Raw genomic sequence first — 21,650 nt, 5'->3', positions numbered from 1 at the left:
CGTTGACCAATGGGGCTAAATCCAGGAAGGTGTTGCAGCCCTCCCCCAACACACATGGCCACACCCATCCTGAACACAGATTCCCTGGCAACAGGAACCTCTCTGAAAGCCAGAGTCTGGGGGAATCTGCTGGGAAGAACACACTGTTTCCCCATGTCTACATATCCACTGTGAAGAGCAGATGTTAGGATTCCTTTCCTCATTCTGACCTCTTCCTCCTGCTGGGATAGTTCTTCTTCTGTTGTAAGGAAAAAGCCTTCACGGGCTGGGGTGAACAACTGTTGGCCACATGCAGCCCAGGAGGACTATAAGTGAGTGCAGCTCAGGAGGACTATGAGTGAGTGCAGCCCAGGAGGACTATGAGTGCAGCCCAGGAGGACTATGAGTGCAGCCCAGGAGGACTATGAGTGCAGTCTAGGAGGACTATGAGTGCAGCCTAGGAGCACTATGAGTGCAGCCCAGGAGCACTATGAGTGAGTGCAGTCCAGGAGCACTATTAGTGTAGTCTAGGAGGACTATGAGTGTAGTCCAACACAACGTTATAAACACTGAGGAATTTTTTGTGACTTTTTAAGAATTTGATTGCACCGTTCTTGAGTATAAACTCTGTAGATGACAGCAGTGTTGTGCAGCAATGTCAAAAGGTTGGACACCCCTGGCAATGTGCATGTTTTCATGGATTGGAGTATCTGGGCTCATGCTCACCATCTTGTGTTAATTTTACCTTCCCACTCGTGGATTGACCACTAACCATGCTCACTGAAGGCAGTTCTCCCAAGAGGCAGGGAAACCTAATTGGGAAGTCTATACTGGCACTCGTCCCCATGGAAGGGAGAGCCTTTCTCCACTATGATGGGCCAGCTGATTTCTCTAATCTCTGTGGCCATCAAAGACCTTACTTCTTAAGGTCTCTTCTCCTCAAAGCCAGTTTCTTTAATCTCCACATTGGAAGCTCTCTTCAAATTAGGAATCATTGGGGCTGGAGAAATGGTTCAGTGGTTAAGAGTGCTTGATGCTCTTCTAGATGACCCTGGTTCAATTCCCAGCACCCATATATCCACTCACAACTCTAGTTCCAGGAGATCTGATGCCAGGAGATCCTGGCCTCCAGGAGCATACACATGGTGCATAGAAACATATCCAAACATCATAAATACACAGGATAAAAATAAATAAATCTTTCTAAAACTGTTCATTATTATAAGGAATAAAGATAGCCCTCCCCCTGCAACACACCCACCTAGTAACGAGCGCTGGAGACTCAGAGCAGCAAATGTGAGGCAGTTTAGTTTACAACCCTACAAAGTTGAGGGCCTCCAACAGAGATAAACTGGCAGGATATTCCACAGAAGTGCAAACAACAGTTCTTAATCCCTGAACACAGGTCCCTCCCCCACGTTTCTCATTGTCTGAGCAATCAGAAGTGTGCAATCTTATTATTATCTGCCCCTTGCATTTGTCTATTTCTGGACAAAGGTCATGCTGGCTTTATCTCTGTGTTTTACATTCTACTTATTTTGAAGCCTGTTAGAGGCATGAACTTGTCACATTTCCAGGTTGTTAGGCAAGTTTGGTCATTAATAATTTTTTAATCTAGGCAGGCTCCCTGGTTGTTGGTTCAGTCTCTGTGAGCCCTTATGAGCCCTGGTTAGTTGATTCTGTGGGTTTTCTTGTGATGTTCTTGATCCCTCTGCCTCCTACAATCCTTCATCCCCCTCTTCAGCGGGATTCCCTGAGCTCAGCCTAATGCTGGGCCCTTTGCACGTATGTTACAATTGTGTAGCTTGGTCTTCTTGTGGGATTCATAACAGTGGGAGCAGGGGCTATCTCTGACTCTTTTGCTGGCTTTTGGGATCTTTTCCTCCTACTGGGTTGCCTTGTCCAACCTTAATAGGAGAGGAGATGCCTAGTCTCACTGCAACTTGACATGCTATGGCTTATTGATATCCATGGGAGGCCTGCCGTTTTCTGAAAAGAAACAGAGGAGGAGTAGATAAAGGTGGGGTGGGGGAGGAACTGGGAGGAGAAGAGGGAGGGGAAACTGGGGTTAGGGATGTAAAATAAATAAATAAATAAATAAAAATAAAGTAAAATAATTTTTATTCTAAATTTCTAGTTTAGGTAGGGGTATCTAGGCTAGCAAACATTAGCAGGGGTCTGGTGCTCTCGTCTGTAGCTAGAACTAAGTAGACTCAAGGAACTTCGAAAATCAACCATTACATTAGGTTTTATTTCTTACACTGTGACAGACAGGATGGATCTACATGCCAGCGCAGGTATGCAGAGTTCGATAAAGATCAAACTCTATTTCTGACTCTCATGAAGTTAGAACTTTGTTGATTGAAGCTTGGATGTGGGACCAAGTCATGTATGGAAGGAGGCAGGGCAACAGGCATCTCTTGTCTGTGTGGACTGTGCCACAGGTGGTAAGATTCTGGAGTTGCCTGGTGTGGTGATACTGTGTTCTCCAAAATATTGTGCACCCTAATAAACTTATCTGGGGTCAGAGAACAGAACAGCCGCTAGATAGACATAGAGGTCAGAAAATGGTGGCACACACACCTTTAATCCTAGCCTTCTGGAGACAAAGATCAGATCTCTGTGAGTTCAAAGCCACACTGGAAACAGCCAGGCATAGTGACTCACGCCTTTAATCCCAGGAAGTGATGGCAGGAAGCAGAAAAGTATAAAAGGTGTGAAAACCAGGAACTAGAGCCTGGTTAAGCAGCAGTTCAGCTGAGATTCATTCCAGATGAGGACTTAGAGGTATCCAATTTGAGGAAACAGGATCGGCTGAGAAGTTGGCCAGGTGAGGTTAGCTGTGGCCTGTTCTGTCTCTCTGATCTTCCAGCGTTCACCCCAATACCTGGCCCCAGGTTTGTTTTTATTAATAAGACCTTTTAAGATTCGTGCTACAGCTTGGTGTAGCAATGGCTTCTCGGTTCAGTAGGCAGTTTCCTGAACCAGTAGCAACCTTAGTGGTCCAACTCTAGAACATGAGTTTGGGAATCATTTCTGGGTTCAATTTAAACTTTTTAGACAGCTGTCTCCACTCCTCCATTTAATCAGTGCCTTGGTAAGTCTGCTGATATAATCCTACGGTTCCAAAGCTGTGATTTTTCTGTACCTTGTTTACCCAATGATGGGGACAAAATGTTTGAAATTTCACTCTTGTCTTTACTATAGATTTTTCTCTAAAGCTAGCTTTGAACTATCCTGTTCCCGTTTTTATCAATTTTTCCGTACAACAGTGAATGAGTTTGTACTGAACTTTCTCCTAGAATTACATTGAAAGTTTTCCCTGGAATGACATTGATGTATCCAGTCCTAAAGGTGACTGTTTTACTGGGCATGGTGGTGTACACCTACAATCTCAGCATTTAGGAAGGAGAGGCAGGAGGATCAGGAGTTCAAGGTCACTCTCAGCTACATAACACTTCAAATAACACATTTGAGGCCAGCCTGGAAGTGTGAGACCTGCTTCGAAAAAAATTTGTTTTAAGTGTTTCCATTGTTGTCGACCTAGTTAACTGGAACAGTTACGTGTGTCAATTCATGGAATTCATATATTGTCTCTCCATTAATAAGCATGTAATATGCAATATACATGTACTGAAGCTCATAACAGGCATGCAAAAGGCTGGGGGAAGCATTGTGTTATTTGTCAGCATCAGTACTGTTACTTGATTTTCATCCAGAATCCATGCAGTCTATCTATGCCATGCCTAACACATTTCTGGACATCTGGAAGTTAACTAAATCACAGTTGTTGGGACCTTATCACTAAAGTGTCATTATATCCCTTCCTCTTTTTGCTCATTTTCTGATGGGCTTATTCTGGCCCTAGATTTTGCTGTAGTTTTGCAATGAAAAAAAAAAAAATGGGTTCAAACATCTCAGGCATCCAAGGTGCTGGCTACAAAGGCACTCATTTAACTGACTTGGCTGCGGAGTTACAGAATTGGAATATGTTCTTGAAGAGCCCTCTTGTAACACTTTGAGTTTTGGTCCTTCACACAGACATAGCTTCAAGAGCAAATAGAAAAGTCAGACACCGAGCCTGAATGGCGAGTGTGTTCTCATTTTGCTGGTTCTATGAAGAGCGCCCTGTTGTGTGCTGGCTGCCCAAGGCCCTGCTGACTCTTCATGAGCCAAAGAAGCAGGGAGTAAGCATTTCAGAAGAAGCAACAAACACACCACCTCAAATTCAGAACTAAAAAAAAAGGACACTCTTTATTGAGGGCAGCAGGATGCAAACAATATAAAAATCAAAAGCTTCTCTGTCACGGAATTAACTTTTCTTTCTCTGCTTGTCGAATTGGAGTTGGATGTTATTTGCACATTTCCTAAGGGTCCTGATCTGCTCTTGAGAAGCAGTGAGGCAGAGTCCTCAAGTGGCCCTGTAGGAGAGCACGCATCAGGGAGGGAGTATCAGGGCTCTGTTTGGCCTACTTCTTTCCCTTCTGCTTCATGTGTACTACAAAATAGTCATTGCATGCAATGATGAGCCCTGCAACTAATGATAAAAAGCTCTGGAAGCCGACTTTGCCATCTCGGCACTGGTCCAGGTCCTTCATTATTTTGTCCACAGCCAGGGGGTCCTTTTGATTCTAAAAAGAAAGAGAGAGAGAGAGAGAGAGAGAGAGAGAACAAAGGAGACCAATATCAGTTAATGACATAGGTGACTTAATGTTATCTGATCCAAACTGCTGACAACTGTGTGCATAAGCGTTATCTCTCAAGAACTTAAGCTCTTGTCTTAAGGTCCTAAGTGACCTTTGTAACTCATCAGCATGTTTTTGTTTTTCTTGGGAATCCACTTTTAGTAACATCATATTTAGATTGTGCCTAAGAACCATACTCACCATTTTCTACTTCAAACTTTGATTTAAAAAAAAAAACAAAAAAACAAATTTTCATCCCTGATACCATGATCAGATCCATAAAAGGGGAACTCTTCATGAAGAAGCCACCTCAGATAACTTAGGGAGTAAGTTTCAGGTCACCGTTGTATCTGTTCTAAGCAGGTGCTAATGAGGACACTGGGTTCTAGCTTTAGAGAAGATGTAGAGAGCTCTTTTTTCCTTCCCACAGCTGGGACCCAGCAAGTATGCTAGCATAGCTATCATATTAGCTATGTAGCCTGAGTCCATCACACCGATTAGCTTATCTTCACATATCAACTACAAATAGAGGAGTTTGGATGTGAGTGCCCTCTCTAAGATACCTTCCATTCTTCTTGGACTGAAACCAGGGCCTCCACATGCTAGTTACATGCTCCACCAGTGAGCACGTAGCTCCTGGCCCTCTTTCCATTCTTTGAGTTGGTAAACCTATGCCATCTTATTCTCGTCATTGGATGTTATACAAGTGTGTGTGGCTGGGAGGGTGACTCAGTTGGTAAGGTGCCAGCACAAGAACCTGAGTTGGGATCCATAGCACCCACATAAAAGCTGGTGCAGCAGCATGCTCCTGGAACCTCAGCAACAGGGAGGCAGAGACAGAAAGATTCATGAGGCTAGCTGGCCAGCCAGTCTAGCGAAATTGACCAGGGCAAGGTTCAGTGAGAGAGCTTATTTCAAAAAATGTGATAGGCCTGTGAGATAGCTCAGTAGGTAGGGTACTTGCTGCTATGTCTGATGACCTAAGCTAGATCCCTGTAGCCCACACAAAGGAAAGAGATCCTACTTTCCCAAGTTTTTCTCTGACCTCCATACTCATGCTATGGTACACACACACACAGACACATACAAAATAAACAAATAAATGTAAAAAAAAAAAAATTAAGGTAGAGAGTGATTGAGGGATGATACCTTTGGCCTACACACACACACACACACACACACACACACACACACACACACTCAAATGAGTTTGTAAGATAGAATCATAAACTCCTCAGTGCATAGCATGAATGTGTGGGGCAGGGAGAGACAGGCAGATGCCTTGACTTTCATCTTGTTTCACTGGTGATTAGCTTGATTATCCCTCTTGCTGTCACGTTGTTTAGAAGTGCAAAAGTGTGGTTCCTCCTATAGGTCCCTGCTATCTCAGAGAGGGAAATAACCTCTAATGCATTAGGGGCTGTTAAAAGGCACAAAGTACTTATGAATTCCAATGACTGCATAATTAGTGGGGGAACTGATGTGCAATATGTTAAGTGTGCTGGATGCTTACAGATTGCACTCAGAGATCTCTTATGGTAAAGGAGTCATATTGTCTACTTGAGGCTACAAACTCCTAGCTAGCAGCTGAAACCTTCTCTATGTAACTAATTCTGGCCTCACCCCCTGCTTCCTGGCTGTGGTCAGAATGAGTGAAATTTGGATGACATAAGCCATCTACTTTAGAAACAAATGCTTTTAATGCAGGGAGTGCATGTCTAGAATTATGACCCTGTCTGTGCCTGAAATAAACTATTCTGCTGTGTTTAGCACACTCCATTACAAACATCCTTTACGTTTCTCATGTCACAAAGCCTTGAGTATGAAAGGGTTTGTGCCTTGTGTCACACACGATTAACGGGTGTTTCAGCGTTGAGAATGCCTCTGTTGATGTGATGGACTGGCTTACAAGGAGAACTTTCTGCTCTTGCATTTTGTGCTTGTCTAGAAGGATCATAACAAGTTAAAAGTGGGCATGCAAATAATTGTGTTCAGTGCTCTCATTTTCCGGGACTGCATCTCAGCACCTTATGCTGACAGAGGAACTATGTACTCCTGCTCACTGAGGTGGCGCTGGGGTGACTGCAGCTCAGAGGGAGGGGCCAGGCCACTTATTTAACTGATATTGATGATGTGTAAAAGCAGTCTCCTGCAAAGCCCTGTGTTTATTAGTGTAAGAGTCAGGGCCTTAGGTAACATCCTATTTAGCAGGCAGATGATAAGAGGCAGGACCCAGCCTTTTACCATCACTTCCCTTTACCCTTCAGAGACTAATGCATTACTGAACACCCAGTACAAGAGCCAGCCTTTCTTTCCAGAAAAAGATGGGATTGCACCACAGTCTACTATTGTGTCCAGCAATGTTTTGTCTTGGGTGAACATTAAATTCAACAACTGTCTCTTGAGGGCCCGCAAAGTCAAAAGACAACTATGCCTAGCTGACTTAATGTCTTGAGTGGCGTATCGGAAGAGTCCTGGTCTTCAGGAGTTGTTCAGTCTGACCAAAGGGAGGTATAACCTAGATTGTGCTTCTAGGCTCCTAAATTGACCTTTTCATTGTAAAAAGCTATATTTCCAGAGTGACATTTTGCTCTTATTCGGCCAATAATGAACACGATCCCTTTATGGCTTACAGCTGGAAAAAGAAGAAAATTATTTCTGTCCATAGGGATTTAAGATTTGAGTAGAGGGAGTTTCTCCAGTAGAGCTCCAGGTTTGCATGAACGAGACTCTGGGCTCAAACTGCCTCTCACACCCACACCTAAAGGAAATGAAAGTTGTTCCAAGTGGCATATGACCAGACTGTGGAACCTCTGTCATGTTAGACCTGAGGTGCAACATCCCTTGATCCATTATACCCTTGTGAAGAGTCTTTTCCCCTCATCTGCACTCAGCGGGGCGTGGATATTCTTATCAGCAGGTTGAGGGCAGGGGGAGAGTCTTTTCCACTTTGCTGCCCCTGTGATATTCTAACACTGTCTACTAAGTGAGCAAATGAAACACTTCCAAGTAGTGACCCTACAGGGGAGGGATGGAAGAACAAGGGAAGGGCACTTTGATTTCCACGTCTGGTTCTGAGACTTTCAACACTTACTTCCAAGAACCCAGGGAACTCCCTTTCCATGAGCAATCTCAGGTCTTCCTTTGTTAAGTAGTCTTTGTCCCCCGCAAATCTGTGAAACGTAAGCATCATGGTTTCCATGGCATGCTCCATCTGAGACGGCATCTTGAAGAGGTCTGTTGAAACCTGTTAAAGGATGTAAAGAAACAGAGCTTTCATTAACCTACATGTACTGAACGTCTGTAGAAGGTGACTGGGAAAGATGAAGTAGATGGTCTAATCACCTTTCCAATAAAATTCAATCTCAGGCCCTGTTTGGGGTCTTTTGCAGGTGGCAACAGAAACTTCAGGTACTGGACCTCAGAGCATGGCATTTGTCTGGCTGTCAGCTACTCTGTATGGTTCCTAATCATGATAAGAAGGCCTAACTTTCTGGAGAAGCAAGACAAGAGCTGCTCCTTTTGACTGGAAAGCACCAGATGAAAGAAGATGTTTCCTTATTTCCCTTGGTGCTAAAAATGTGACTCTTAGAAATGGCTGAACACCAACAAGCCACAAGTCTAATCTGGTAACACAGAAACTTCATTCCTCCATGCATGACTTAGGAACCTGGACCAGTGTGACTCCAGAGATTAGAAATGTGCTTACAGATGGATGGGTGTGTCTGCTGGAAATGTGTACTCTCCTAACATTTTGGACCTGCTCTCTGGCAGTAAATGCGGCTGCCCACCCCCCACCCCCAACTCCACCCCCCACCACCCACCACCCACCCCTGCCCCCAGCCCCGAGTACATGCTTCATAAAGTTCATTACCAAGTTCAGCAGAGAAGGAATAGGGAAGAGTTTACACAGACTCCTTTGGGAGCCGCATATATTTTTGGTAGGACTATGCAGAGTGTTTTCCTTACAAGCTGGGGTGCAGTGAGAGAGCAAGGGCCTTTCCTCACGAAGAGTTTAAAGAGAGAAAAGGAAATGTTAGGTCATTGTATTCTGGTACAGTGAACAGAGGCCAATGTTTCATCAAGACCCAGTGCCTAATGGAGCTCAGTGTCCACATAGAGTTTTGACTACAGATGAAGGGAGAGGTTGGAGCCTTCCCCCACTGCAGAGCAACAATGGGAATTTGGGCTGTGCTTTGGTCTGATTCCTGCTGCTGACAGAGGCCTGTTCAGTACAGAGCCCTAAATTCTGTAACTCACCCCAACACACACACACACACACACACACACACACACACACACACACACACACTGAACCCTAGAACCTCACTCATGCTGTGCATGCCTCCCGATCACTGAACTATCCTCTAGCTCTCTTTTCACTTTTTATTTTGAGACAGGGTCTCAAGGAGTTACCTAGGATGGCCTTAATTTGAGATCCTCCTACCTCTGCCTCCTGAGTAGGTGGTATTGCAGGTCTGAGCCACTAGGCCTGCCTTCTAAGTATTATCTTTTACAGATTCAAATGTGTAGTGCTGAACACTAGCATTGAAAAGTTAGATTTAAGGATTGTAATGTTGACCTCTTGATCTCCAATAAAGTACAAGAACCAGTTACGGAAAATGCCACTTCTGAGAACACTGTCAATCAGGATCTAGCATGATTCATCTGCATGACTTGGATAGCAATAGGTTTACACTTCAAGGTGTACGGTGCCGTGAAATGCAGAACAGCCACGCCTTTTTTCCTCTCTTCCTACACTGCTCAGATCTGCCCTACCTCCCCACTCCCGGATAGGGGGTTCTGGTGCAGGCAGAGGGCTCAGAGGGAGTCTACATTGCCTGGATTGCTTTGGAAGTGCAGCAATTGAAGAGAACTGAACTGAGTAAGTCACCTCAAGAAGGACATGGGATGCTGCCTCAGCCCTTCAACAATCCAGGAGAGGAGCCAGACACGGGAGAAAATTTAAAAGTCTGTGTCCACAGTTTGGAGCCACAGAGCTCTCTGACCTCTTTTGAAAGCCAAGATTCCAGATGATGTCCCAGATGTTAAGACTAGGTGGACACCCATTGTACTTTCCTCACAGGCATTGGGAAAGTATATTGCAGGGCTAGAGAAGAAAGAGGAATGGACAGAATAGGGATTCCCCCAAACAGAAAAACAGGTCAACTTAGTACTCCCCAGAAATGCAAGTTGAAAGTCAAGGAAGCCCTGGGCTCACTTGAATGTCCTCTTCAAGAGGGTGAGATCAGGCTGCCCTAGCCAAGAGCAGGTGCTCAAGTCTGAGGTCAGGCCACTCCTTCTTTTCTTCCCCGGCTGGTTAGGAAGTGGTAGAGTTCCTCCCTGAAGCTTCATATCTGCCCTTTGGTCCTCCCTCCCTGACTCCCTAGCTGTTTCAGTCCACACACCAGTGAACAGAGCAGCCGACCGACTTCCTGCTTGTTCAAGAGACCTGCAGTGAGAAGACAGAGTTAGGGGATGGCCGGAAAGTAAAAACAGAGTTGAACTTCACAGGAGATGCCCTTGATTCCAGAGGGCCCTGACCAGGCCTACAAACAACATTCTGGAGAAAGTTTTAAAGTAAGGCAAAGGATCCAGGTGTGGTAGGGGCAGTCCCAAGAACTATGAACCCAACACTCAGAGGTGGGATGGGGCTGAGACAGGAAAAATAGAGTTATCTAGGCCAGTCTGGGCTGTCTAAACCCTGTCTCAAGAATCAAAACAACAAACTGAAAAATAAGACAAAAGGGAAGTGTGATAACGCTGTTCTCTTGAATGAATGATGCAGTTCTTCTCTGGTGAAGTGGTCCCAGCCTAGCCTCCACTGCTTGGGTGGGGCTTGCATTACAGGGCTCACTATAGCTCCATAGTCAGGTACTAGAGTGCAAGCTTTTCAGGAACTTGAATCTGGCACCCCCACTCCACCGAACACCCCACAAACTCCACTCCAGATGGGTTGGGCCTTCCCCTTCTGGTTGGGTAACACTTTGTCCCAAGAGCCTTGGGACTTGGTCTGAGAGGTAGGGGAATCTGTTCAGTGTCCCTGACACCCCATCCCATACCTGGTCTACACAATCTGCTACAGTTGTCACAATCCACCTTGGCCCTACAGCTGCCTTGGTTAAGAACCCCATATCATTTTGCTTTAATTGAGAGATGACTAAATACTATTTGTTAAATGAAGAGCTCCAAGTAGCTGAGATACAGATGAGATTATGCTTAGACAGCTGACAACTTTGCAGCTCGGAGCTCAGCAGCTAGGGGAGGTGAGCTCTGGGAAGGGCTGGGAAAGGGGTCCTAACAGGGTTCACCTATGAATGGCAAGGCAGAGTACAAAGAGCACATTCCAGACACAAAGGAAAAAAAAAACAACGTGTGTCCTGCTAAGCAGGTCGGGTAGGATGGACAGGCTTCTCACTCTTGCTCTTTCTCGTATTTTCATCCATCACACTGCCTCACTGGCTCCCCAGGCCGGCCCACACACCTTTCCTTCAGCCATTTTGTTCTGATGACTGTTTATGCCCTTCACACGTTAGCCTGAGCAATGGGTCTCAACCGCCTCTTTCTCTGCAGAAAGCAATTCTGGTTTTTGTTTCTCTTACACTGAACACCTACCTTGCACACCCCACTTATGAGGTTAGGTACCAACAATGTTCTCATTCTCTCCGTTGGTCTTTCTGGGAGGGGCAGAATGTGGGAGGGAGTCCCTCTTCCTGAGCAATCCCAAATGTCTGTCCTGGACCTATGCCCAGGTCTAGGCTATAAATCTCAGAAGCTGGAGGCCTGATTTACTTTGTTCATCTGTATTATGTCCATATTCTACTTTTCTTGGAGCCACCCAGAATGCATTAGGGTGTTGGTGAACATAAACATTCATTATTTAAAAACAATTGTAGTTTCCGTTCTTTTGTTTAGGGGAATTTGAAGAACCTTTCTTCTTTTTTTTAATTGAACCCAGAGGACGTTCTTATATTTGACCCTTAAAGAATATTTGGAGGAGGAGTGAGTTTTAAAATAATGGTGTTGGGCTCAGGTTCTCTCACCAAATAAAACTTGCTTACTACAGACATGATCTGCAAAAGAAAGTTCTAGATGCAATGCAATAGGAATAAAGAACTGAGAAACGTACTCTAACCCAACCAAGAACACCCATTTTCCCGTGAGAAGCTGTCATGATTCAGCCAAAACCAACCAACAATAGCTACGGTGACAGATGGGAATTATTTAGTTGAAGAGGTAGAAAATCCTGAACATTGTCTTTAAAAGCAAATCCACCCATCTCTCTACCCATCCCCCCCTCCTTCCTTCCCTCTCTTTGAAGAATGGGGGTGGTCCTAGAGAATGAGAGCCTCACACAGGCTAAGCATGCTACTTCCTTTTGCTTTTGATGTATGATTCCTAAGTTGCCAGGCCTGAGAAAATGGGAAGCTTAAGACAGCACCCATATTTTAGTCCAGCTTTTCCCAGCACTGTGAACACTAATTTATATTTTATAATTCTGAAAGAATCCCATTGTTTCCCTTAGCTATGCTTAAATGGATGGACTGTGTCCAAGGGCATATCAGCTTAGTGCTCGAAAAATCTCTCTCTCTCTCTCTTGAGCTGTCAGTGGAAAGAAGAGAGGCATCCAGCCTCAGCCCCACCCAGCCCAGAGTCTGACCACACTCGGGTGACTGCTCAGAGGCCAGGCATAGGAGGACAAGGGCCCATCTCATGTTGTGTCCAGGAAAAGACAGGGAACAGATCGCCCAGAAATCAGACTGAACCCAAATAACTGCTCTATGCCAAGCAGACCAAAAATGCCAGTGAGCTGAAATGCAAGCTCTAGGTGGTGGATCAAAGGTTACCAGTGAGGAAGTCCTCTCTGACGGTCAGTAGCATCGATGCCATGTAGAAATGATGATTAATAGACATTGCTGGGGATCTGGGGGGGAGGACTAGGGTAATGAAATCTCAGCGAGTTACATGAACTTGTTCCTGCTCCAGCTCCTGGCACTATCGTTTGCAGTTTGCTGAAACACACTGAAGGCCAAGCTCTCTGACGGGGCGTTTCCATCCCACTTGGGAGTACAAGAGGTAAAAACCCACTCCTGGAAGCTGAAACTCAAGCTTCAGGAGGAAAAACATGCAGCACCAACTCCAATCGGAGAAGCAAACCCCAGCAAAGCTGAGGCCTGCTGCCATAGGGCAGTTACCTGGTGGCAACTATCAACGGTCTTGTCATGGTCCTGTCAGTCTAATTACTACCCTCCCAGGCAGCTCAGCTAAGAAACCCCTCCTTCAGGTTGGTGGCCAGTTCGAGTGTGACTCACTTCCTCTTGGAAACTGCCCTGGAAGATGGCACAGTTCCTCTTTTCCTTCAGGGAGTATTCTGTCCAAACCATCCGCAGAGTATCAACCAGCCAGGCCGCGCCCTTGGTCTCACAGCTGAGTCACAGGCCTTAGATCACTAGGAGAATCCTGGAACTCTTTGTGCTAACCCCACCCTGCAGAATCTAGCTTCCCTGGGGTGGGCGCGGGAGAAGGAAGGGAGGTGGGTTAGTGAATTTCAGAATTTGTCTCTGGGCTCTTTGCTGGTCTGTTACTTCTGTTTGCCTTGCCATCCTCTTAACAGTTCTCCAGAGTCCTCCCAGACAGGTTAGGAAAAGAGGTCATTCCTGTGGCCAAGCTCAGGCCGTGAAGCAGGTACCAATGGACATCCATCTCACAGTCCCACATCAAGTTAATCTGGGACTGAAGATTCTTGACCAAGCCTGTTCTCACTCCACCTCTTTCTGGTTCCCTTTATTTAATTCAATTCCAAGAGGAAAACTTGGTAGAGAAAAGTCGCCTCACTCCCTCTCACCGCAGTACTTCTTCATAAGACAACAAATAGAAGACCCGGTCTTAGCCCTAAGTTCCTTCCCCACCAACCTGCAACTTGCACTGGGGTAAGGCAGAGCAGGACCCTTTAAGAAGGGAATCCTCCAGCTGCCAAGCCACCAGTCCTCCCTGGTCCAGATTGGTTCAGGCAGCCCTGCTGTGGAGAGGAGGCTAGGAACATCTGGACTGAGATCTGCCTGCAGGCCAAAGCTGCAAGGAACATGCCAGCTGGGACAGAGCGAGAGCAGGGTCTGCTTAACTCTAGTTAACTCTTAAGACTAGTTGCAAAGTAGGAAAGGTGAGAGTGAAAAACAGTATAGCTAAAGGGAGGAGGTCGGAGGAACAGCGGCCCCAGCGCCAGGGTAGGGTAGCTGCAGACAAGCGTCGCCTCCGCCCTAGCGGGTCTGGGGGTGTCTGCGAGCGAGAGAGTGGCCCCACCCAGGCCCACGGGGCACGGCACCTCACAAAGTCGGGCTGGAGTCCCGATCAAGCGGGTATGGGGTTCTCCGCCGGTAGGTGTGGGGTGCGGGACTCACCTGGGCCCCGAGGCGCAGCAGTAGTCGTTGGGGAGAGCTGGACACGCAGCGGTGAGGCGATCGCAGACGGAGGGGCGTCTTTGTACGCGGGGCGGGTGCAAAGGGCGGAGGCGCCCCGGAGCGGGAGGAGCCTGGAGGGCAGGCAGCCGCGCTCCCCACCAGCTCCTCCCTTCCTGCCCCCCACCCCTCCCAAGCACTCTCTCTCTCTCTCTCTCTCTCTCTCTCTCTCTCTCTCTCTCTCTCTCTCTCTCTCTCTCTCTCTCTCCTCTCTCTCTCTCTCTCTCTCTCTCTCCCTCCCTCCCTCCCTCCCTCCCCCCTACACACACCACACACACACACACACACACACACACACACACACACGCTGGTCACACACCCTTCCCACTCTGCTCTGCTGACAGGCGAACCTCGCCCGTCCCCAGGGACAGACCTATTGTAAACGTCCCTGGGAGCAGGAATGCTCTTAGTCTCGAATATTTCAGGGCATCCCCACCCAGGGCCGTGCCCTTCCTCTCGGGTTTGGTTTGGTTTTAGAAAGTGGGTGAGTACAGAAATAAGAATCCAGCCGTCCTGCGGGCGGGGCACACTGGCCCAGACCCAGAGCCAGGCGGTTCTACCAGAACCTACAAGTTTAGAAATCATTTTCTAGATGACAAGGAGGAATGCGTGGATTCCTGAAGACCTGGGAGGCTTTCAAAACAGGCCACCTAGTTTGCTCTTGGATCTGGTCTCCAAGGTTAAGCGCAGAAGCTAGGCCCCTGTGCTCCTGCCTAACCTTGGTGGTGCGTACTATTTGCTCAGTTTCGGGGCATCTCAGAGCTCTTGGAAAAGGGTTCACCTTTCCTGCTACAACTTGTGTCTTTGCTTGGTCTATAGTGGAGTTTCAGTTGTTGCCAGTATCGCTAAAAACAGTTTCAGGGCCTCCTTCTTGACTCTTCTTGACCCTAAAAAGCTCTTTGGAAGACATCGAAGTTTCTCCTAACTGGCGTTTACTGCCCCCCATACTTACTTTAATTGTGGTTTGGGGTTGAACCCAGACTACTAGCAGCTCTTGGTGACACAGCCCAGGCCCTAGCACTGGGGTTTCCCCTGTTCCCGGAGGAAGTCCTGGAGGGGTGAGAGATTCCAAAGGAATGAACAGAATCGGGGAATCCTCCAAGTGCTACCACGTGACAGTCTTGGCAGGGGTCAGGAAAACCCAACTTGGATCAGCTCTGTTTTCTCCAGGGTCTCCTAAACCTCAGCTCTGGCTCTTCAATGGGGCGTTTCTTTCCAATCTTCCTGCAGGCCTCCAAGGCCCCAGGTCATCGGCACTAATGGAGGAATTCCTGCCCCTTCCCTTTGGTCCCAGGGAAGATGCAGTTGGAGTTAGGATAGTCCTACTCACAGGCTTTCTTCCCTTGGGCCACAAGCCTTAAGATGTGTAGTGTGTGCTAGTCCCTGGGGACTCAGAGATGCAGAAGTCCGTCTCTTCTCTCAAAGAACCCCAAGTTTCTGGGGAGATAGTAAACATAATTCCCAGTGATTGGTGAGCAGTACAAGAATGTTGGAGAGGGGCTTCATTGAGGAAGGAATTTTTGATGAAAACTCAACAAATAATCTAGCTGTCACTGTAACTCTTTAATCTGTAAAAATGTTACAGCCTTTAAAAAAATGTCTATGGGCACTCACTGTGTCTAAATGAATGTTTTTTGAAATTATTATGTGCCTGTGTCTGTGTATGTGCACGACCCCCACATACATGTGTGCCAGAACACATATGTGGAGGTCAGAGAACAGTTTTTAGGAATCGGCTCTTTCCCAGTACTGTGGGATTCGGAGACTGAACTCAGGCCATCAATCAGGCTTGCACAGCAAACACCTTTACTCTCTGAGCCGTCCTGCTTACTCACTCAAGCATCATATTCCTTTTGTGGAGGGCTTAGAAAACATAGCAACTAAAACAATAAATAATGTATTTATAAATGCACGAACCAAAGGATAAACACGTTGGTGTATTTCTTTCTGGTCTTATGCATATATTTACACAATTATGATTAAATTGATTTTAAAAATTGGTAGCATTCTCTTTTTGCTCCACAGTATTCATTTCTCTCCCTGCCCGTTCTCTGTTTTTGAGGTACTAGGGATTAAACTAAGGGCTTCTTACATGCTAGCTAAGCCCTCAACTACTGAGTTACATCTCTAGTCCACTTCTGCTTTTCTGTGTCTCTATGTATCAAGAGCATCGTGTTCGCTCACTCAGTTCCCCTTTTCTTCATTCAATTAGTAACTGTCTTCTTCAATTTGCTAGAGAACTCTCGGATTCTGAAGTCCTGGTGTGTGCAGTCCCACTAAGAAGCTGAGTTTTTGAAACAGCGTGTGAATGCTGAGGGCACATGATAAACAGAGCCATGAAGATGGAGAATGTAGCAAGTCTCTCTCGCTAACTCCCCATGGAGCTTCTTAGCTGCTCTGTGTACTGATAGGTCCATGAAGCTTCCAATGCTTATGATTCTTTAGGAAGCTGGGTGTGGTGATGCATGTTTATAATCCTAGCACGTGGGAGGCAAGAAGATTGTGCCTTTGAGGCCTGCCTGGGCTGCATAGTGAAGTGGTCGAAAACAAACCGAAAAGCAAAACCCTCCTCTCCAGAAAAAGTGATCCCAGCCAAGTTCTTTCTGGGGAAGATGGCTATGCCTTGTCACCCACATGGATTAAGTGAGGCCAGGCCTGCTTCCCTAGCAACAGTTGACTGGAGCAGAGACCAGCTCCTGAGCTGGAGCTGTTCCCTGAAGGATAGAGTTGGAGCAAGCAATGAAGGGAAGATGTGCAGAGAGTAGCAAACTGAACGGCACTGGAGGAACAGGAGTTGGATGCAGTGCGGCCCCTGGAATGAAAGGAAGCAATTTACAAGTTGCCCACCAGGCTTTAGGTACCATCTAGTAAGGTGATACTAGAGATTCTCCCTCCTTCTCTATGAGGCATAGCAATAAAACCCCATTACCAGTGGCTCTCAGCCATTTTGAATCTGTGGCTGGAGCATAGAGGTGTGGGCTATTCACTAGAAATGTCTGTTTTTTTTCTTCCACCGGATAGAATTGTTTCTGGGAAGTGGCCGCTTAGCCAGGGATTATGTTTCTAGCACCTCTTGCATCCAACTGGGACTATGTGACTAATCATCCACAGAATGAGTTTGCAAGTGATGTGAGTCATTTCTAGACTCAGGTAGCATAGGTGACTTCCCCATATTTTTTGTTTATGTCTGCTGGACTCCATGGATCTAAAGACAGAAGAGCCACAGTTGGGAAGAGCCTGGGTCCCTTAATCACTATATGGCAGAAAATTACTTGTTGACCAGGAACCCATCACTGGGCCAGTTATGTGGATAAGAAAGACCTAAGAATTAGGGTGTTTATTTGCTACAACATAACCTGAGTGAATAGAGAGACATTCTTTTGGAGTGCTAGTATTTTGGGCAGTACAAGGTCATTGACCAATCTGTCCTAAACACTGAGGGGATGAAGTGTTCACAGGTCCTGGAGATTATACTGTTTCTTCATGTGTGGTACCATGCAGAAATCTGTACAGCCTACTTTAACATTCTGTCTACCCAGAGACTAGGTACACATAAATCAGCTGAAGAAAATTTATCAATACTCTTGGAGGAGTCATAACAGTCCTTCAGGGACTTCAGTTGTGTTGATCTGGTCAAGACTTCTTCTTGCTGGCAACACAAAAAGGAAAAGAAAAGAAACTGATCTAAATAAATATGACTGCACCAGTGTACCTCAAAATAGTGAGAGTTGGGCATTTAAGTTGTTTCCATTATACTACCATAAATAACAAATCACATAATATATAAATTTTATATAATATATAAAAGGAACAATTTTGAACCAATATCTTGGCCACATGTTTGCTTTATATGAATTCCTACAAGGAAATGTATCTTTTTGTGAGTTTGCTTATGTGGCTCTTAAAGAACCAGTAGCAAACATGTTTTTGTGGGGGTAGATAGGAAGAAAAAGCAGGTGTTGGTATGGGCTCAGGAGTATACTGATTCCAGAAACTGCCCCAGTGGCATGGGGAAAATGCAAAGTTCTTAAAGCTCAGAGTCCTGGTACTTGGTGCCTTTGTTGGCACCTACTTAGGAAGTGGGAGCTTGTTTCCACGGTAATGAGAAGCCACTGCAGAATGTAAACAGGAAGTGAGCAACTCTCCTACTTAGCCCTATGCTCTAGGCACATCACCACAGCCAGCCCATTTCCTTGTGGGTAAAATGGGGGTGGATTCATCTTCTAGTGCATAGGAGAAGACCAAGCTGTCTAATGAACATGAAGTTGTCCAGCTCGGTCCCAGCAGGTCCCACCTCTTCTGTGTAATCTTCTATTTTTGCAAGAGAAGTAGCTTTAGAAAAACAAGGCTGGACTGTTTGCCACTACCAAAGGTGTGGGGGGGGGGGCGGGGGACGACTCAGTCAAGGCTGCATAACTTACTGCTACCTTAAAGTGACGGAATTCAAAAGACTAGTGTTATTGGTTTTTTTTTTTATCCTACAAAAGATCTCTCATTAAAAAAGAGATTTATTTTTCATGTGTATGTATGTGTGCCATTGTGAGTGTATGTCATATGTGTGCAGGTCCCTGCACAGGCTAAAAGAGGATGTTGGATCCCCTGAGGCTGGAAGTACAGGCAGTTGTGAGCTGCCTGATGTGAGTGCTGGGGATTGAACTCATGTTCTTTGAAAGAGCAACAGTTCTATTACTGAAATTACTGCTGAACCGTGTTCCAGTCCCCTTAGCTTAGTACTGGAAATCATCACTTCCTTCTGGAGGAAAGATGCAAGTGTGAATGATTATAATCTGTGAAATATTTATGGAGTGACCTATTAATTCCCACAGTAATGGCTACTGGAACCCAGACAGAAAATCACTGACCTGATGAGCTGTGCTAGATAGTTTTATGTCAACTTGACACAAGCTAGTGTCTTCTGAGAGGAGGGAACCTCAACTGAGAAAATGCCTTCATAAGATTGGGCTGTAGGCAAACCTGTAGGGCATTTTCTTAATTAGTGATTGTTGGAGGATGGCCATTGTGGGTGGTGCCATTTCCTGGGCTGGTGGTCCTTAGTATAAGAAAAAAGCAGGCTGAGCAAATCATAAAGAATAAGCCAGTAAGCAGCACTCTTACATGGCCTCTGTATCAGCAACTGCCTCCAGGTTCCTGCCATGACTTTATTCAATGATGAACAATGGTATGGAAGCATAAGCCGAATAAACTCTTTCTTCCCCAATCTGTTTTTGGTCATGGTGTTTCATTACAACAATACTAACCCCAACTAAGACATCATTTTGTAGTGGAAAGGACAAATGAAATGCAAATGAAGATGAAAACTAAAATCTGTTACTTGCAATGAGTGCCATAATGGAAAAAAAAATAAGATTCTATGAGAAGAATGGACAGATCCTGTTTTAGGTAGAAGGTCAGAGAAGGCTGCTGTGAGTTGGGGACATTGAAACCCAGAGTTAGAAGCAGTAGAGGCACTAGAGTTGCTAGCAGAGATGGGAGGTCTCCAGAGGGAAGGAAGAAAGGTGATGTGAATGTTAGTCTGATAGCAGAACTGAAAAATCACCCCTGTGTCTGAAGCACCCTGAATAAGGGCAGTAGTGACGGGAGATGAGCCTACAAAGGTAGCATTTACAGGGACCTGTTCAAATATTTTGCTGGCACTAGAACAAACAACAAGCTACCAACTGGAGCAGGCTCAGCAGATTAAGATAAACTTGGGAGTGAATCATATTTTCTCTGCCCTTCATTATCTATGAGATCTTGAATATGTTACCCAAGCTCCTGAGGCCCAGCTTTCTCTTCTGGAAAGAGACTTGATAGCAGACACCCACCTCACAGGGATTTTATGAATATAAATAAAAAAAATACATATGAATACTTAGCAGAGTGCCTGTCATCTAGTAAGTACTCCTCTCAAGTTAGATATGGCTTTTACTAATAGGTAGAGCATGGGAGACAGCCAGGCAGACCTCTGTTGAACCTGCTTCTGTGATGTGAGTGCATTGTGCAATGGGAAAGTCTCTGCTGCATCTTTTCTTCACCTGTGACTTGGATTTCAAATTCCTACCCTGCAGCCATCCTGAAGGAGTCATTCATGCCTTGTATTTTGAAATAATCCTTTAAATAAACCTTTTGGTTGTTTAAAAATATTTTTCCTGAATATTTCCAGTCTCTTTAAAAACTTTTAGCTTTCAGTGTGTGTGTGTGTGTGTGTGTGTGTGTGTGTGTGTGTGTGTGTGTTTGGCTGCATGTGCAGCTCTGCACCACATGCATGCAGTACCTGAAAAGGCCAGAAGAGGACTTTGGATCCCGACGATTGGAGTTATAGAGCCACTCTGTGGTTGCTGGGAATCAAACCCAGAACCTCTGGAAGAATAACCAATGCTCTTAACAAATGCGCTCTCTCTCTCTCTCTCTCTCTCTCTCTCTCTCTCTCTCTCTCTCTCTCTCTCTCTCTCTCTCTCTCTCCAGCCCCCCTTTCCAGTTTGTTAATAAGCTAGGGGAAAAAAAGATTTAGAACCAGATTAATAAGCCAGGGAAAAAAGAAGATTCAGAACCAGAATGATAATCAATTCTAACATTTGAGTTTGCTAGAATAATAGCTGGCCAAGGGAAGATGGAATTTTCTACCGTTTTCTAGTCCTCAGCAAAACTGATTTTCCGGTTATTACCACGACTTTCTTCCAAGGAGGAGAAAACACACCCTTACACCCTGAGTTGAGTAATTAGGCTGGAATGGAATGCTAGCGTGCCCAAATCCAGTGCTTGGCACTGAGGGAAGACCTGCGAGACACAGCATGCCCCTCGTGGCTGCCAACTGCCAGTCTAGAAGCTTTCCCTTCCTTAACACAAATGCCACTGGCAGAAACCCTGGGGACCGCATCTGAGAGAAACAGTTACTTGAACTATAGCTACTCTTTGTTAATTAGTGAAACTGAAATGTGCCTGGCAATGTTCAGACTCACAGAAACCTAACTCCTTGGAACTCCAGTGGCCCAAACCTCTTGTAAAATGTTGGCGGACTGTAAAAGCCTTTAGGACTGGCCTCCCAGTCCCTCCTATTGGCTGGAAACTGGGTGTTGTGCTGGGAATGGGTGTGACCTCGTCTTCTAGTTAATGCTGTGGGACCCTCTGGTGGCCACAGAGAGAATAGCTACTCGGTGGGATTTGTGTGATTTTCAGTGGCTCAAGCAGAGACAGTGTTTGTATTCCGAAAATCCAATACAGAGCTGAGAAGACGACCTACTTGGCTGAGCACAGGCTGATGGAGGTCTGCATCCTGCCTTGTGTGCTCTCGTTTTTGGTAACTTCTCAGAGCCGCGGGGAAAGGAATCCTGTATGCGTTGGGTGCTTTTTAAAAAAGGTGAACAGAGAAATGTTTGATTGAACTCTGTTGGGTTCCAGATGTGTCAAAACTGAGTTTTGGCATAGAATTCAGTCTCATTGGTGGATTTCTAAGTAAATTCATCCTGATGCCATTGAGCACAGGTTCCCTGACAGTCTAGAACCTAGCTGCTGAAGCTCTAGTGGTTGGTAA

At 45.8% G+C, this 21,650-nt stretch overlaps 1 protein-coding gene across 1 annotated transcript; it reads right to left on the bottom strand.

The window, feature by feature from the left end:
* Positions 1–4,206: 4,206 nt before the first annotated feature.
* On the bottom strand, positions 4,207–14,192 carry S100a10 (S100 calcium binding protein A10). The gene is made up of 3 exons (XM_059264861.1): positions 14,063–14,192; positions 7,759–7,911; positions 4,207–4,610 (listed from the first exon to the last, which is right to left on the bottom strand). Exons 2-3 carry the CDS (start codon positions 7,888–7,890, stop codon positions 4,449–4,451), a joined length of 294 nt encoding a protein of 97 aa, XP_059120844.1. The 5' UTR covers positions 7,891–7,911; positions 14,063–14,192; the 3' UTR covers positions 4,207–4,448.
* Positions 14,193–21,650: the final 7,458 nt, after the last annotated feature.

The sequence above is a fragment of the Peromyscus eremicus genome, chromosome 6 (genome assembly GCF_949786415.1).
Source record: "Peromyscus eremicus chromosome 6, PerEre_H2_v1, whole genome shotgun sequence".
Lineage (NCBI taxonomy): Eukaryota > Metazoa > Chordata > Mammalia > Rodentia > Cricetidae > Peromyscus > Peromyscus eremicus.
Note: the sequence above shows the minus strand (reverse complement) of the source record. Positions and strands in the feature narration are given on the sequence as shown.